Source organism: Somniosus microcephalus, chromosome 3, assembly GCF_052327205.1.
Source record: "Somniosus microcephalus isolate GS21.2 chromosome 3, FLI_Smic_1.0, whole genome shotgun sequence".
In the NCBI taxonomy this organism is placed as follows: domain Eukaryota; kingdom Metazoa; phylum Chordata; class Chondrichthyes; order Squaliformes; family Somniosidae; genus Somniosus; species Somniosus microcephalus.
The window spans coordinates 10,750,730-10,769,447 of NC_140989.1; the positions used below are offsets into that span (position 1 = coordinate 10,750,730).

Genomic DNA, 18,718 nt, shown 5'->3' on the forward strand with positions numbered 1-18,718 from the left:
GGGCGGAGAGTTCCGCTTTTTGGAGACCCTCCGCCTGCAGAAAACGCCTGCGTAAGGCCTGCTTTTACCAGGATAAGAGTTGAAAAAAGTTTTTTTTTTAATTCACTGATTTATCATTTAAAAATACTTTAAAAAAAGGTAAGTTTATTTTTAACACTGTAAAAAACTTTAATTATTTTTTTCAAAAATTTAAATTTTTGTTTAAAATAGTTAATTTATTGTTATTTCAAGTCATTTTAAAAATGTGATGATTTTTTAAAATTTATTTAAAGTTTCACTATGTTTTTTCATTGAACTCCATTCATATATTTGACAGGTCTTCCTGTGATTGGCTCCCAATGACCCACGTGATCCCAGGGATGCTGTGACCCGCCTGCGCCCCCGGGATACATGGACCCTGTACACCGGCAGTTTGGAGAGGCCCAGGAGCGGAACTGTGCGCCTCCCGGGAGCCCTCGGGTAACGGCGTGGATTTTTCCAGATCGCAGGCCTTCGCCTGCGGGAAACTGGCGATCAGAATATCTGGGCCATTGATATTAATACTGGACACGCCCCCAATACATATTGGTATTAATAGTGGACACGCCCCCAATACATATTGGTATTAATACTGGACACGCCCCCAATACATATTGGTATTAATACTGGACACGCCCCCAATACATATTGGTATTAATACTGGACACGCCCCCAATACATATTGTTATTAATACTGGACACGCCCCCAATACATATTGATAGTAATACTGGACACGCCCCCAATACATATTGGTATTAATACTGGACACGCCCCCAATACATATTGGTATTAATACTGGACACGCCCCCAATACATATTGGTATTAATACTGGACACGCCCCCAATACATATTGATATTAATACTGGACATGCCCCCAATGCATATTGATAGTAATACTGGACACCCCCCAATACATATTGATAATGTGGGACACGCCCACAATACATATTGATAATGTGGGACACGCCCCCAATACATATTGATATTAATGCTGCACACACACCCAATATATATTGATATTAATACTGGACACGCCCCCAAATACATATTGCTTTTAATACTGGACACACCCCAATACATATTGATAATGTGGGACACGCCCCCAATACATATTGATATTAATACTGGACACACCCCCAATACATATTGATAATGTGGGACACGCCCACAATACATATTGATAATGTGGGACACGCCCCCAATACATATTGATATTAATGCTGCACACACCCCCAATATATATTGATATTAATACTGGACACGCCCCCAAATACATATTGCTTTTAATACTGGACACACCCCAATACATATTGATAATGTGGGACACGCCCCCAATACATATTGATATTAATACTGGACACACCCCCAATACATATTGATAATGTGGGACACGCCCCCAATACATATTGATATTAATACTGGACACACCCCCAATACATATTGATAATGTGGGACACGCCCCCAATACATATTGATATTAATACTGGACACACCCCCAATACATATTGATATTAATACTGGACACGCCCCCAATACATATTGATATTAATACTGGACACACCCCCAATATATATTGACATTAATACTGGACACGTCCCCAACGACTATCGACCTGTCGCACTCACACCCATCATAATGAAGTGTTTCGAGAGACTGGTCCTGGCTCACATCAAAGCCAGTGTTCCCGCCTCTCTTGACGAACACCAGTTTGCCTATCGTGCAAACAGATCAACGGAGGATGCAATCACAACTGCTCTACACTCTGCACTGAATCACTTAGATGGTAAAGAGACCTACATCAGAATGCTGTTCATAGACTACAGCTCAGCATTCAACACTATCGTCCCCAACAAGCTGGCCACCAAACTCCACACTCTTGGCCTGAATACTTCCCTCTGCAACTGGACCCTGGACTTCCTAACAAACAGACCCCAGTCTGTCAAATTAGGTAACCACACCTCCAGCCCCCTGACCCTGAACACGGGGGCCCCACAAGGATGTGTGCTGAGCCCCCTCCTCTACTCCCTCTTCACCCACGACTGTGTGGCTGTTCATGGTTCCAACACCATCATCAAGTTTGCGGATGATACCACGGTAGTAGGCCAGATCACCAACAACAATGAGTCAGCCTACAGGGAGGAGGTCCAGCATCTCGTGAAGTGGTGCGCCGATAACAACCTGGCCCTTAACATCAAGAAAACCAAAGAAATCATTGTGGGCTTCAGGAAGTTAAAGGCGGAAGTCACACCCCCATCCACATCCATGGGGCTGTGGTGGAAAGGGTGGACAGCTTTAAGTTCCTCGGAGTCCACATCACGGAAGACCTCTCCTGGTCCCTCAATACCTCCTCTCTGGTGAAGAAAGCCCAGCAGCGCCTTTATTTCCTAAGGAGGCTGACTGGATGTAACCTGTCACCCCTGATCCTCTCTAACTTTTACCGCTGCACAATAGAGAGCATCCTGACAAACTGTATCACAGTATGGTATGGCAGCTGTAGCTACTATGACCGGAAAGCCCTGCAGCGGGTAGTCAAAACTGCCCAACGCATTACCGGCACCCGGCTACTGACCATAGCGCACATATACCAGAAACGCTGTTTACGGAGGTCACGGACCATCATCAAAGACCCTACCCACCCCAGCCACAGTCTGTTCGCCCTCCTGCCATCTGGGAGACGCTACAGATGCATTCGCACCCGAACGACCAGATTTAGTAACAGCTTCTTTCCCAGGGCTGTCATCCTACTGAACTCCACAAATAAACTCTAAAGCCTGCACATCTGCCAATGCACTTTATTATGGTTATGTTTATGTTAATGTATTACAAGCCAAATGAATGTTGAATGTTTAAATGTCTTAATCTAAATGTCCACTCTCGGGAGCCGCAAGCCTACATTTCGTTGTACTGCACTTGTGCACTAACAGTGACAATAAAGTTGATTATGATTATTGTTATTATTGGTAGTCGAGTGAGATAGGCTGTGGGTTCAGATCCCACTCCAGAGACTTGAGCACATAAAGCTAGGCTGACACTCGCAGTGCAGTGCTGAGGGGGCGCCGCACTGTCAGAGGTGCCGTCTTTCGGATGAGACGTTAAACCGAGGCCCACTCGGGTAGATGTAAAAGATCCCATGGCACTATTTCCATAAAGAGCAAGGGAGTTCGTCCCAGTAATAACTACAGAAAATGCTGGAAATACTCAGCAGGTCAGGCAGCATCGAGGCGAGAGAAACAGAGTCAACGTTCCGGGTCGAGGACCCTCCGTCAGAACTGACCAAAGGTCTTCGACCCGAAACATTGACTCTGTTTCTCTCTCCACGGATGCGGCCTGACCTGCCGAGTGTTTCCAGCGTTTTCTGTTGCTATTTCAGATTTCCAGCATCTGCAGTATTTTGCTATTGTATTAGTTCTCCCCAGTGTCCTGGGGCCAATATTTATCCCTCACTCAAAATCACTAAAAAACAGATTGTCTGGCCATTTGCTGTTTGTGGGAGCTTGCTGTGCACAAATTGGCTGCCGCGTTTCCTACATTACAACAGTGACTGCATTTTTTTAAGTACTTTGTTGTCTGTGAAGTGCTTTGGGACGTCCTGAGGTTCTGGGCGGAGGTTATGTGAACTGGCAGATGCCGAGAGTCGTGTCGCAGTAGATCCAAAAGGCCGGGTACATGGGTTCGGTGAAGGTGGCTCGGAATTGGTGTATGAGGGTGACCTGGCCGGCAACACCATAAAAGGACAGCGTGCCGCCTGGGCAGTCCAGGCACATGCCAATCCGCCCGTACCTCTCCACCTTCAGCCTAGTCTCTTCATTGTTGTGCCAGGCCGACACATTATTGTACCAGAATTCGACGCACCAGGAGAAACTGTTCCGTCCGAGGATGCAGGAATTATCCGATCCTTTCCTCCTGATCTGCTCGTGAGTGATCCCGACCATAGCGTCCCCGTCGTTCAGCTCCACCTCCCAGTAAAACTGGCCAGCACCCAAGCTCTCCCTGCACAGCACTTGGTTGCACAGGTCAAACCTTTCGGAGCATGGCTCGTAGTCCTCGGACTTGGGGTAGATGTTGGTCACTCGCTGGTTGCTGTCGCTCAGGTACAGCTCCCTCTGGGCTGTGCTGGGGTCCAACGTAATCTGGCAGCAATCTGCAGGAGATACAACAGGTCAGGATTGCAGGGATTAGGAGACAAAGGCTACAATCCTGGGCCTATATGCCAACAACAGCAAATTGCGTTTATGTGCGTGTCACAGGAGCAATTATCAGATAAAATCTGACACTGAGCCACATAAGGAGATATTATGGCAGGCGGAAGAGATAGGTTTAACGGAGGAGCGAGAGGTAGAGAGGCGGAGAGGTTTGGGAAGGGAATTCCAGAGATTAGGGATCTCCTGTGGAAGTGAAAGGCGCTACATAAATGCAAGTTTTTCTTTCTCTCAAGGGACACGGTCCACAGCAAGGTGAGTAAGGAGAGGGCTTCCAGAACTAGCCAGGCATGGTGGGGGACGTTGATGGTGGGGGTGGGAGTGGGGGGCGAGCCTGGAGCAGAGGAGGTCCAAGGTTACCTCATTGAGCCAGGGGAAGCACTCTTGCTCCGGTTGGCCCACAAGGAACCTGTAAAAAGTTGTTCCATAACCGATCTTACCTGGGCTCATTGTAGCCGTGACCTTGTTGGCCCTTGGCTTTCGCTGGCAGTGCCGATTCGTGCATTTCAACGTTAAAATGGTGCCAAGGTCCAAATTGTGTCATAGGGCCCGGATATTGAAACTTTTATGAGGAACTTTTCCCCCTGCACGCCTGGGGTGGCCACACCACTGCCAGACACCCAAGGGTTAAAATGGCGGCGGGGGGCAGTGTGGGGGAGGGGCAGTGTGGGGGAGGGGGTGACGGCGGCGAACACAGCGGGTTGCACCATTTAAATTCTGATCCCCTCCCCACACACACCCACACACACCATTCCCCCCCAAGTGGGCAGGGGTAAATTCGGGGATAAATAAGCACCCATAGGACCAGAGTTGACTTGATCTCCGGTATTTACTCGAGCAGGCGCTTCTCACAGATGGTTTTCCCACAGCCCCATCAGACTCCATGATCCTTGGACTGATCATACATAGACACATCCCTCCCCGCCTCTCCCCCTCTCCCCCCATACGGTGCGAGTTAGGGGAGCCAGGGTACAAATGTCCGAGAGTTACTCACACTGCAGGAGGTCCTCCCTGTTCCTTGTTTCAAGGAGCAATGGCTGTTCTTGGGGGACTGCACTGAGTGAGGGCTGCGAGTATGTCTCTTCTTCATCTGTGAACACATCAGAAGATAAATGGATAACATCGGGCATTAATTGGGGGAAGTTTACTCAATTCTGTAATAATCAGCTGCTCAGAAAACAGTCAAAACTTTTTGAAATTTGATGTGTTAGTCAGGTTTTGCACTCGGTGAGGTTCTTTATTTAATTTTATTTTACAAGACACACTCCCCCTCCCCCCACCCACCCACATTCCCACTGTGTCAGTATCAGAACTCCCAGGGCAGGTACAGCATGGGTTAGATACAGAGTAAAGCTCCCGCTATACTTTCCCATCAAACACTCCCAGGGCAGGTACAGCACGGGTTAGATACAGAGTAAAGCTCCCGCTATACTTTCCCATCAAACACTCCCAGGGCAGGTACAGCACGGGTTAGATACAGAGTAAAGCTCCCTCTACACTGTCCCATCATACACTCCCAGGGCAGGTACAGCACGGCTTAGATACAGAGTAAAGCTCCCTCTACACTGTCCCATCAAACACTCCCAGGGCAGGTACAGCACGGGTTAGAAACAGAGTAAAGCTCCCTCTACACTGTCCCCATCAAACACTCCAGGGCAGGTATAGCACAGGTTAGATACAGAGTAAAGCTCCCTCTACACTGTCCCCATCAAACACTCCCAGGGCAGGTACAGCACAGGTTAGATGCAGAGTAAAGCTCCCTCTACACTGTCCCATCAAACACTCCCAGGGCAGGTACAGCACGGGTTAGATACAGAGTAAAGCTCCCTCTACACTGTCCCCATCAAACACTCCCAGGGCAGGTACAGCACGGGTTAGATACAGAGTAAAGCTCCCTCTACACTGTCCCATCAAACACTCCCAGGGCAGGTATAGCACAGGTTAGATACAGAGTAAAGCTCCCTCTACACTGTCCCCATCAAACATTTCCAGGGCAGGTACAGCATGGGTTAGATACAGAGTAAAGCTCCTTCTATACTGTCCCATCAAACACTCCCAGGGCAGACACAGGACGGGTTAGATACAGAGTAAAGCTCCCTCTACACTGTCCCGTCAAACACTCCCAGGGCAGGTACAGCATGGATTAGATACAGAGTAAAGCTCCCTCTACACTGTCCCATCCAACACTCCCAGGGCAGGTAAAGCACGGGTTAGATACAGAGTAAAGCTCCCTCTACACTACCCATTAAACACTCCCAGGGCAGGTACAGCACGTGTTAGGTACAGAGTAAAGCTCCCTCTACACTGTCCCATCAAACACTCCCAGGGCAGATACAGCACAGGTTAGATACAGAGTAAAGCTCCCTCTACACTGTCCCATCAAATACTCCCAGGGCAGGCACAGCACAGGTTAGATACAGAGTAAAGCTCCCTCTACACTGTCCCATCAAACACTCCCAGGGCAGACACAGGACGGGTTAGATACAGAGTAAAGCTCCCTCTACACTGTCCAATCAAACACTTCCAGGTCAGGTACAGCATGGGTTAGATACAGAGTAAAGCTCCCTCTACACTACCCATCAAACACTCCCAGGGCAGGTACAGCACGGGTTAGATACAGAGTAAAGCTCCCTCTACACTGTCCCATCAGACACTCCCAGGGTGGGTACGGCATGGGTTAGATACAGAGTAAAGCTCCCTTTACACTGTCCCATCAAACACTCCCAGGGCAGGTACAGCACAGGTTAGATACAGAGTACAGCTCCCTCTACACTGTCCCATCAAACACTCCCAGGGCAGGTGCAGCACAGGGTTAGATACAGAGTAAAGCTCCCTCTACACTGTCCCATCAAACACTCCCAGAGCTGGTACAGCACGGGTTAGATACAGAGTACAGCTCCCTCTACACTGTCCCATCAAACACTCCCAGGGCAGGTGCAGCACAGGGTTAGATACAGAGTAAAGCTCCCTCTACACTGTCCCATCAAACACTCCCAGAGCTGGTACAGCACGGGTTAGATACAGAGTAAAGCTCCCTCTACACTGTCCCATCAAACACTCCCAGGGCAGGTACAGCACGGGGTTAGATACAGAGTAAAGCTCCCTCTACACTGTCCCATCAAACACTCCCAGGGCAGGTACAGCACGGGTTAGATACAGAGTAAAGCTCCCTCTACATTGTGCCAAGAACACAATGTACCTCAGCCATGTGTGTTATGTCTTTCCCAAATTAACCATCCTAGTGGCCTCACTGAGTGAGAATTTCTGATTGACAATTAGTGCTGGTTAATGAGCAATATTGTCCTAGTGTAAACTGGATTGAGAGAACCCAGACTCATTTCACTTTGATCCCCTACGGGTAGCTGAGAGAAGGAATATGGGGAAAGAGCAGGGGGAGGTTGGGACTAACTTGATTGCTCTTCGAAAGAGCCGGCACTGACTGGATGGGCCGAGTGGCCTCCTTCTGTGCTGTACTATTCTATGATTCTATAAGTGACTTTCAGTCCCATTTGTCTGGTTGGATTCATTCTAGGTGCGGGAGGTAAAGGGAAGTGTTGTAAAACTGACTAAACCACTCGCTGACTCTAGAAAGAAGCCCCTTAATAAAACTTGCAAAAGTATTAAATTAATCTCTCCGTGTATCTGCAAACCAGGGTTTTGCTCCAAATTGTTTTGCAGCAGTTGTTGTGGAATCTGACGGTGTGGGGATATTGGTCGGCACAGGTCAAGCTCGGTTACTGACTGAGTCCCCAGGTCGCACACACAGCCAGCGTTTCCCTATCCATACTCAAACATGAAGAATGGGGAGGTTTGAGTGATCACTGTCTCCCTTTGGATCCTTTCCCTAATACTTGGGAGGAGGGTGCAAGTTAGGAAACTGGAGGAGAATAAAGGATTTAAAGAGGGGGCTCTTTAAATGGGGTTCTGACTGCCGGATAGTGATACTCCCTCTTTAAAAGGGGCTCCTAATCGATAGACTTCCCCTTTAACTGGGGCCCTGGTGGTGAGACTCCCTCTTAAAAAGGAGCCAGTAATTAATTGAAAGAGTTCCCAATGGCTAAAATACAAGAGTTTTCATTCCCAGCAACCCACTTACAAGCAGCAGTTGTGGAGACCTGATTGATTAATATTTATACAAGGATTAAATCAGCCCTCAGCAATTTGGACAATTTATGAAGAGAACACGCCCGCTGACTGACCTGCGGAGATCGTATTCTCCAGACTCTTCGTCCACGCAGATTGGAAATGCTCTTTGATCAGAGCGGAGAGTCTTTCAACCGCTCTCTCCACCTTGCCAAGTTTTGTGTCCAGGCCTAGTGTTGCTGGTGATGAGGTGGGATTCTCTGCGATTTCATTAAAACTCAGATACTCCTGAGAATGACAGCCAGGTAGGAAACGTTAAAATGTAGCTGGATTCAGCGCGCTGTGCTAAATACTCGGAGTTACTTGCTGGACAGGTCCCTAACCTGAATAGAATACAAACAATCAAACGGTAGGTGCCAAGGTCGTCCCCAACAGCACGAGCCTCTGCTTTGCCCCGAGCTGCCAAAATGACCCCAACTGCAATTTAATGTGGGTGTCAGCCGTGGCTCACTGGGCAGCACCCTCACCTCAGAGTCAGAAGGTCAGGGGTTGGAGCCTCGCTCCAGGAACTTGGAGACGCAAGGCAGAAATTCCCAGTGCCAGTGCTGAGGGAGCGCTGCCCTGTCGGAGGTGCCGTCTTTCAGGCGAGACGGTAAACCAAGGCCCCGACTGCTCTCTCAGGTGGACATAAAAGATCCCACGGCCACTATTTCGAAGATGAGCAGGGGGGATCTCCCCGGTGTCCTGAACAATATTTATCCCTCAGCCAGCATCTCTAAAAACAGGTTATCTGGTCATTTATCACATTGCTGTTTGTGGGATCTTGCTGTGCGCCAATTGTCTGCCGCGTTTCCTATATTACAACAGTGACTGTTGGCTGTAAAGCGCTTTGAGACATCCTGAGATCGTGAAAGGCGCGTTCTCTCTCTTTTTATATTTGTGTTAGCATCTTCAGAGAATTTCTCTGGAAATTATTAATTTGATCAGTTAGCTTTAACCTCACCACCACTTTTATGTAAGAGCGTTCTAACTTCCCCATTAACCACCCATTTCCTGTCTCGGAAGGATGTTCTGCCGTTGTGTTTGGATTCTTTCACCGCCCTGGTCTTCGGGCTCTTTTGGCACCTGCAGTATCGGTGTCAGGGCCAGAAGTTAGAAGCCCTGAAATTCCGGGGTCTTGAGGGTGGGGGAGGGGGGCATTTCAGCAAGGTTGGAGCAGAGAGGAAGAGTTTTTGCCCCTTTTTTAGCAGCAATCAGAAATTCCAACAGAGGAGGTGTGGGTCATTCTTACCCCACACCCTCGCCCACCCCCGCACTCACCATTGTGATGCCATTCTGGAAGCGGGGCTTGTAGGCTCCAGAGACACTTGTCCTGTGGACCCCACGAGCCCTTAACCAAACGGCAACCCATTGGCGGAAGACAACTGCACAGCAATGAGGAAAACAATCTTCAGGATAGCACTTAGGCCAGACCAGTCCCACTCCTCCCCCGACAGAATAGGCAAGGGGCCAGTCCGACATCCCACTCGCTCCATTAGTGGCCCACCCCAATACTCACAATGACTCCATGTCCGGGAATTTGGGAAGGGTTCAGAGGGAGGGCAGATGAGCAGGCAGAATTCCTGGATGAAACTTCCAGAGTTTCTTCGGAATAGGAAGTAGTGGGATGTGGAGATTGTGCAAGCGACACTGTGCGTGGAGCTGGGTTAAAATAAAACTGAAGAGAAATCTTTCCTTTACAAGATCCAGGTTGAATGTCCTCCTTGCTGATCCTCTACATTGCTGCAAGGAACTGGCCCTCCCAATAATACTGTTCCCTCCTACCCCAGGCTCCCTCTGCTGCGCACACACACAGTTACATAATATAGCCAAACAGTCCACACACACACGCTCCTCCCCGCTCCCTGCCCCTTCTGCCCATCTCACCTGGGAGATGGAGATGTTGTCGTTAGTCTTGGACAGAGCTTCCAGCCGCACCTTCTCCTGTCTCAGCTCCGTCCACTTCCGCTCCAGTTCTTTCTTGGCAACTTCGGCCCGCTTCAGCTCAGCTCGTTGCTCCCTCTCTATAAACTCCACCACTTCCCTTTGTGCCTTCTGCAGTGCTTGGACTAGCTTGGTGAATTTGGTCACAGTGTCATCCTTCACTCTTTGGGCAGATTCCTGTGGAGGAGGGGGATAGAACATGTGATTGGACCCCTCAAGCAGTGTGCTTTGGAATGTTGATGTGTGGGGCCCCCAGTGATGAGACGGCCGAGTGTGTGTTTCACACTCGCCAACAGTGCTCAGTTCCAAATCCCACCTCGTCAGTCTGAGGAAGGGCAGTGCATGCTGGACATGTACCCACAGGGGGGGCATGTTAGACCAGAGTCACTCATAGCCGGACACCTCCCAGCAACTGGTCACTCCCTATCACTCCCCAGTGTCACTCCCCTCTCCCCCATCCATGTTACTCCTCCAGTCTCTCTCCCCCAGTCTCACTGCCCTCATGAAACTCCCCCCCTCCGTCCATGTCACTCCCCCCTCGTCCCTGTCACTCCCCCCAGTGTCACTCTCCCCTTCCCCCCCATTCCCCAATCAGCAACCGATCAGTTACCCACTGGTCAGTATCACTCGCTCTCAGTGACCGGTCATTTACCAACTGGTCAGTATCACTCGCTCCCAGTGACCGGTCATTTACCAACTGGTCAGTATCACTTGCTCCCAGCACCTGGTCAAAGCTTCACGTCATCCACCCTCTGAGCTGTCACTGCCTGGGCCACTGGGGAATTAAGGATTCCAGATCCTTTAGGATTTACGACGTTGTCCCAGAGAAGCAACTCCCTCACACGCTGAGCTCTGAATCTCAGCGGGGAATGAGGGGAAGATTTGACATCAGCTCCATCGAGAGGGCAAGATCAGTTGGTGAGCTGTTTAATTCACCGAGCGGTAGCTCAGAAGAAGTCAATATGGGCAAAGTGCCCTGAGATGGGGGAGGGGCAAACTCCTGGGTCAGCGTCCATGACACACCCATTCTCTTTTCTCCCCCTCACAGTGGCGGCTGCTTTATTTGTTTGAAGCTTTGCAATCTGGAATGACGTTAAAGAATTTATAAAATGTGCTGCAAGACAAACAGCTGCCCAGATTTCCAGCCACTCACCTTGATGGAATCAATGTATTGTTTCCATTGCCCAATCGCATCGGCCGTGATCTGTAGGTGTTCCTGTAATTCTGTCTTCCGGTCCATGATTAGCTTCTGTACAAAAATAAAACATTACTCAGACACTTCCCTCCTCTCCCCTCCCCCTCAATGAAATGCCCCCTCACCAAAACAAATCAGCCCACTCACTGGCACTGCACAGCACTGGTACGATTCAGCACTGGCACTGCACAGCACTGGCACTGCACAACACTGGCATGATATAGCACTGGCACTGCACTGCATTGGCACTGCACAACACTGGCACTGCACTGGCACTGCACAGCACTAGCATGATACAGCACTGGCACTGCACAACACTGGCACAGCACAGCACTGGCACTGCACAACACTGGCACTGCACAACACTGGCATGATACAGCACCGGCACTGCACTGCATTGGCACTGCACAACACTGGCACTGCACTGGCACTTCACAGCACTAGCATGATACAGCACTGGCACTGCACAACACTGGCACTGCACAGCACTGGCACTGCACAACACTGGCACTGCACAGCACTGCACTGCACGGCACTGGCACTGCACAGCACTGGCATTGCACAACACTGGCATGGTACAGCACTGGCATGGTACAGCACTGGCACTGCACAGCACTGACACTGCACAGCACTAGCATGATTCAGCACTGGCACTGCATAACACTGGCACTGCACAACACTGGCACTGCACAACACTGGCACAATACAGCACTGGCACTGCACAACACTGGCACTGCACAGCACTGGCATGATACAGTACTGGCATGATACAGCACTGGGACTGCACAGCACTGGCACAATACAGCACTGGCACTGCACAGCACTGGCATGATACAGCACTGGCACAATACAGCACTGGTACTGCACAACACAGCACTAGCATAATTCCGCACTGGCACTGCACAGCACTGGTGCTGCACAACACTGGCACTGCACAACACTGGCACTGCACAACACTGGCACTGCACAACACTGGCACTGCCCAGCACGGGCACGATACAGCACTGGCACTGCACAACACTGGCACTGCACAGCACTGGCATGATACAGTACTGGCATGATACAGCACTGGCACTGCACAGCACTGGCACTGCACAACACTGGCACTGCCCAGCACTGGCACGATACAGCACTGGCACTGCACAACACTGGCACTGCACAACACTGGCATGATACAGTACTGGCACGATACAGCACTGGCACTGCACAACACTGGCACGATACAGCACTACCACTGCACAACATCAACTTGTATTTATATAGTGCCTTTAAAGTAGTAAAATGCCCCAAGGCGCTTCTCAGGATTGTTATCAGACACAATTTGACACCGAGCCACATAAGGAGGTATTAGGACAGGTGAACAATAGCTTGGTCAAAGAGGTAAGTTTTAAGGGGCATCTTAAAGGAGGCGACAGAGGTAGAGAGGCAGAGAGGTTTAGGGAGGGAATTCCAGAGATTAGGGCCCAGGCAGCTGAAGGCACGGCCACCAGTGGTAGGGCGATTGGGATCAGAGTGCCAGCACTCGTGCTATACACAGCACCGGACCACCCGTTCCCACACAATCTGGCCTCTTACCCTCTCTAGATCTTTTCATTGTCACACTGGCAGTTCCCTTCGGCCGTCTCAATGTCTCTGCTCCCCTCACTCACTCCAACCTACCTCCCTCTGAAGTTGCAGCACTCCGTTCTCTCAGGTCCAACTCTAACGTTGTCATTAAACCTGCTGACGAGGTCGGCGCTGTTGTTGTTTGGCGAACAGACCTCTACCTTGCGGAGGCTGAACGCCAACTCTCTGACACCTCGTCCCACCGCCCCCTGGACCATGACCCCACCACTGAACATCAAGTCCTCGTTTGACCTCATCTCTTCTGGAGATCTTCCATCCACGGCCTCCAACCTCCTAGTTCCCCAAACCCGCACAGCCCGCTTCTACCTCCTTCCCAAGATCCACAAATAACACAAACTGCCCTGGTAGACCCATCATTTCAACCTGTTTTAGCCCCACAGAACTGATTTCTTCCTATCTCAACTCTATTTTTTTCTCCCCTTGTCCAGTCTTTTCTGACCTATATCCGTGACTCTTCTGATGCCCTCCACCACTTTAACAGTTTCCAGTTTCCTGGCCCCAACCATCTCCGATTCACCGTGGACATCCAGTCCCTCTACACTTCCATCCTCCACCAGGACGGCCTGTGGGCTCTCCATTTCTTCCTTGAACAGAGGCCCAACCAGTTCCCATCCACCACCATCATCCTTCTCCGCCTGGTTGAACATATTTCTTCCTCTCGACTCTATTTTTTTCTCCCTTGTCCAGTCTCTTCTCACCTACATCCGTGACTATTCCACATTGAACAACTTCTCTTTTGACTCCACTCCCTCCCTCCAAATAAAATGTGTTGCTATGGGAAACCATATGGGTCCTAGTTATGCCTACCTTTTTGTGAATTATGTGGAATATTCTTTGATCCGGTCCTACTCAGGTCCCCCCCCTCACCTCTTTTTCCGATACGTTAATGACTGTATCAGTGCCATTTCCTGCTCTCACCCCAAACTGGAAAATTCCATCAACTTTCACTTTAAATTTCCATTCCTCCCTCACCTTCACATGGTCCATCTCCGACTCCTCCCTTCCTCGACTTCTCCATCTCCATTACTGGGGATAGGCCGCCAACCAAAGTCTACTATAAGCCCACTTACTCCCACAGCTACCTTGATTACACTTCCTCCCACCCCGCTTCCTGTAAGGACTCTATCCCATTCTCCCAGTTTCTCCATCTCCGTCGCATCTGTTCTGACGATGCCACCTTCCACACCAGAGCTTCCGATAGGTCTTCCTTTTTCCTCAACCGAAGATTCCCCTTGAGCGTGTCCATCCCATTTCCCGCACTTCTGCCCTCACCCCTTCCCCTCCCTCCCAGAACCGGGATAAGCTTCCCCTTGTCCTCACCTTCCACCTCAACAGCCTCAACATTCAACGGATCATCCTCCGCCATTTCTGCCACCTCCAGCACGATCCCACCACCAAACACATCTTCCCCTCCCCTCCCCTTTCAGTATTCTGAAGGGACCATTCTCTCCATGACACCCTGGTCCACTCTTCAATCACCCCCAACACCCGCTCCCCTTCCCATGACACGTTCTGATACAAACGCAGGAGATGCAGCAACTGTCCTTTCACCTCCTCCCTTTCCACCATCCAGAGCCCCAAACACTCCTTCCAGGTGAAGCAGCGATTTACTTCGACTTCTTTCTATTTAGTATACTGTATTCGCTGTTCACGATGCGGTCTCCTCTACATTGGGGAGACCAAACGCTGATTGGATGACCGCTTTAGTTCAGTCCACAAGCCTGACCTTGAGCTTCCGATCACCTGTCACTTTAATTCACCATCCCATCTCTCAAACTAGTCTGCGCTCCCTCGAAAAATAATCAGCATTTTGTTTTTCCGTTTCCCAGGTCCCAGCCCCTAACCCAACCTCCCCTCCCCTCCCTGATCCCAACCTAGGTTCCAGTCCCTAACCCAAGCTCGCCTCACTGATCCCAATCCAGGTCCCAGTCCTGAACCCAAGCTCCCCTCCCTGATCCCAGGTCCCAGTCCCTAACCCAAGCTCCCCTCCCTGATCCCAGGTCCCAGTCCTGAACCCAAGCTCCCCTCCCTGTCCCAGGTCCCAGTCCCTAACCCAACCTCCCCTCCCTGGTCCCAGTCCTGAACCCAACCTCCCCTCCCTGGTCCCCGGTCCCAGTCCCTAACCCAAGCTCCCCTCCCTGATCCCAGGTCCCAGTCCTGAACCCAAGTTCCCCTCCCTGTCCCAGGTCCCAGTCCCTAACCCAACCTCCCCTCCCTGGTCCCAGTCCTGAACCCAACCTCCCCTCCCTGGTCCCAGGTCCCAGTCCCTAACCCAAGCTCCCCTCCCTGTCCCAGGTCCCAATCCTGAACCCAACCTCCCCTCCCTGGTCCCAGGTCCCAGTCCCTAACCCAAGCTCCCCTCCCTGGTCCCAGGTCCCAGTCCTGAACCCAACCTCCCCTCCCTGTCCCAGGTCCCAGTCCCTAACCCAAGCTCCCCTCCCTGGTCCCAGGTCCCAGTCCAGAACCCAATCTCCCCTCCCTGATCCCAGGTCCCAGTCCTGAACCCAAGCTCCCCTCCCTGTCCCAGGTCCCAGTCCTGAACCCAAGCTCCCCTCCCTGATCCCAGGTCCCAGTCCTGAACCCAAGCTCCCCTCCCTGTCCCAGGTCCCAGTCCCTAACCCAAGCTCCCCTCCCTGTCCCAGGTCCCAGTCCCTAACCCAAGCTCCCCTCCCTGTCCCAGGTCCCAGTCCTGAACCCAAGCTCCCCTCCCTGTCCCAGGTCCCAGTCCTGAACCCAAGCTCCCCTCCCTGTCCCAGGTCCCAGTCCCTAACCCAAGCTCCCCTCCCTGGTCCCAGGTCCCAGTCCTGAACCCAACCTCCCCTCCCTGTCCCAGGTCCCAGTCCCTAACCCAAGCTCCCCTCCCTGGTCCCAGGTCCCAGTCCCGAACCCAATCTCCCCTCCCTGTCCCAGGTCCCAGTCCTGAACCCAAGCTCCCCTCCCTGATCCCAGGTCCCAGTCCTGAACCCAAGCTCCCCTCCCTGTCCCAGGTCCCAGTCCCTAACCCAAGCTCCCCTCCCCGTCCCAGGTCCCAGTCCCTAACCCAAGCTCCCCTCCCTGTCCCAGGTCCCAGTCCCTAACCCAAGCTCCCCTCCCTGTCCCAGGTCCCAGTCCTGAACCCAAGCTCCCCTCCCTGTCCCAGGTCCCAGTCCCGAACCCAAGCTCCCCTCCCTGTCCCAGGTCCCAGTCCCGAACCCAAGCTCCCCTCCCTGGTCCCAGGTCCCAGTCCCTAACCCAAGCTCCCCTCCCTGGTCCCAGGTCCCAGTCCTGAACCCAACCTCCCCTCCCTGTCCCAGGTCCCAGTCCCTAACCCAAGCTCCCCTCCCTGGTCCCAGGTCCCAGTCCCGAACCCAATCTCCCCTCCCTGATCCCAGGTCCCAGTCCTGAACCCAAGCTCCCCTCCCTGTCCCAGGTCCCAGTCCTGAACCCAAGCTCCCCTCCCTGATCCCAGGTCCCAGTCCTGAACCCAAGCTCCCCTCCCTGTCCCAGGTCCCAGTCCCTAACCCAAGCTCCCCTCCCTGTCCCAGGTCCCAGTCCCTAACCCAAGCTCCCCTCCCTGTCCCAGGTCCCAGTCCCTAACCCAAGCTCCCCTCCCTGTCCCAGGTCCCAGTCCCTAACCCAAGCTCCCCTCCCTGTCCCAGGTCCCAGTCCTGAACCCAAGCTCCCCTCCCTGTCCCAGGTCCCAGTCCTGAACCCAAGCTCCCCTCCCTGTCCCAGGTCCCAGTCCCTAACCCAAGCTCCCCTCCCTGGTCCCAGGTCCCAGTCCTGAACCCAACCTCCCCTCCCTGTCCCAGGTCCCAGTCCCTAACCCAAGCTCCCCTCCCTGGTCCCAGGTCCCAGTCCCGAACCCAATCTCCCCTCCCTGTCCCAGGTCCCAGTCCCTAACCCAAGCTCCCCTCCCTGTCCCAGGTCCCAGTCCTGAACCCAAGCTCCCCTCCCTGTCCCAGGTCCCAGTCCTGAACCCAAGCTCCCCTCCCTGTCCCAGGTCCCAGTCCCTAACCCAAGCTCCCCTCCCTGTCCCAGGTCCCAGTCCCTAACCCAAGCTCCCCTCCCTGTCCCAGGTCCCAGTCCCTAACCCAAGCTCCCCTCCCTGTCCCAGGTCCCAGTCCTGAACCCAAGCTCCCCTCCCTGTCCCAGGTCCCAGTCCTGAACCCAAGCTCCCCTCCCTGATCCCAGGTCCCAGTCCCGAACCCAATCTCCCCTCCCTGTCCCAGGTCCCAGTCCCTAACCCAAGCTCCCCTCCCTGTCCCAGGTCCCAGTCCCGAACCCAAGCTCCCCTCCCTGTCCCAGGTCCCAGTCCTGAACCCAAGCTCCCCTCACCTGTCTACACGCCGCCTCCTCGTCCACGGTGATGACTTCGTGGTCGCCATGCTCTCTCAGAGCGCAGACCCAGCACATGCACCTTCGGTCGGTGCGGCAGTAGGACTCCAGGGGCTTCCTGTGCTTGTGGCATCTCCGCTGAGCCAGGTCCCTCACCGGCTCGGCCAGGCGGTGGTCCCGGAACGCCGAGCTCTCCCGGTGTGGCCTCAGGTGATGCTCGCAGTACGAGATCAGGCACACCAGGCACGACTTGTCCGCCTTGAGCTTGTGGTCCTGGGGGCAGGAGTCGCAGGGCACGTCCCGGGGACCAGCCAAGGTCTGGGAGCCCCGCCTGGGCGCTGCCTGCCGGAGGCTCTCCACGATCTTGCACAGCACGGTGTTCTTGCCCAGAGAAGGTCGGGGCTTGAAGCACCTGCGGCAATTGGGGCAGCTGTAGACCCCGGGGCTGACTTGCTGATGGTCCCAGTTCTTCCTGATGCAGTCCAGGCAGAAGCTGTGGCCACAGGGCAGGGTGGTAGGGTCATTGAAGAAGTCCAGGCAGATGGTGCAGGACAGGCTGTCCTCGGGCACGGTGACCGTCGAGGTGGCCATCCCCTCCGCCCAGCTCCCTCTGTCAGGCTCGTAGCCCAGCGCCTCCACCACAACTGTGGATTTCACAGAAACTGAAAGTGAAACGCGCTTGTTGCTGCCCCTATAAATCATAATCTGGATTATTTATAACGAAACCCCCCGCTCGTTCCCTCTCGTCTCACCGGAAGCATCTCAGTCTCTCCACGACAAAATGTTCATTTATGCGCTTTGGAATGGCCATATGACATACCCAACAACAAGTTGTATTTATATAGCGCCTTTAAAGTAGTAAAACATCCCAAGGCGCTGCATATGAGTATAATAAGACAAAAGATTTGACACTGAGCCACATGAGGAGAAATTAGGGCAGGTGACCAAAACCTTGGTCAAAGCGGTAGGTTTTAAGGAGCATCTTGAAGGAGGAAAGAGAGGTAGCGAGGCGGAGAGGTTTAGGGAGGGAATTCCAGAGCTCCGGGCCCAGGCAACAGAAGGCACGGCCGCCAATGGTGGAGTGATTATAATCAGGGATCCTCAAGAGGGCAGAATTAGAGGAGCGCAGATATCTCGGGGGGGGGGGGTGGTTGTGGAGCTGGAGGAGATTACAGAGATAGGGCGGGGCGAGGCCATGGAGGGATTTGAAAACAAGGATGAGAATTTTGAAATCGAGGCGCTGCTTAACCGGGAGCCAATGTAGGTCAGCGAGCACAGGGGTGATGGGTGAACGG

General features: G+C 52.5%; 1 protein-coding gene across 1 annotated transcript; it reads right to left on the reverse strand.

Annotated features, from left to right (window-relative positions):
- Nucleotides 1-1,287: 1,287 nt before the first annotated feature.
- LOC147120847 (tripartite motif-containing protein 16-like) lies at nt 1,288-18,153 on the reverse strand. The gene is made up of 6 exons (XM_085979189.1): nt 17,424-18,153; nt 11,439-11,534; nt 10,229-10,462; nt 8,419-8,590; nt 5,214-5,309; nt 1,288-4,161 (listed from the first exon to the last, which is right to left on the reverse strand). Exons 1-6 carry the CDS (start codon nt 18,123-18,125, stop codon nt 3,629-3,631), a joined length of 1,833 nt encoding a protein of 610 aa, XP_085835315.1. The 5' UTR covers nt 18,126-18,153; the 3' UTR covers nt 1,288-3,628.
- Nucleotides 18,154-18,718: the final 565 nt, after the last annotated feature.

Excerpts from the sequence above, each read along its gene's own strand:
- LOC147120847 (XM_085979189.1), bottom strand. The coding sequence starts at position 18,125 with ATGATTTATAGGGGCAGCAACAAGCGCGTTTCACTTTCAGTTTCTGTG. Across the intron at positions 11,535-17,423 it reads AGGAGGCGGCGTGTAGACAG|AAGCTAATCATGGACCGGAA; the intron begins GTGAGGGGAGCT and ends ATTTTTGTACAG. Across the intron at positions 4,162-5,213 it reads CAGGGAGGACCTCCTGCAGT|ATTGCTGCCAGATTACGTTG; the intron begins GTGAGTAACTCT and ends TATCTCCTGCAG.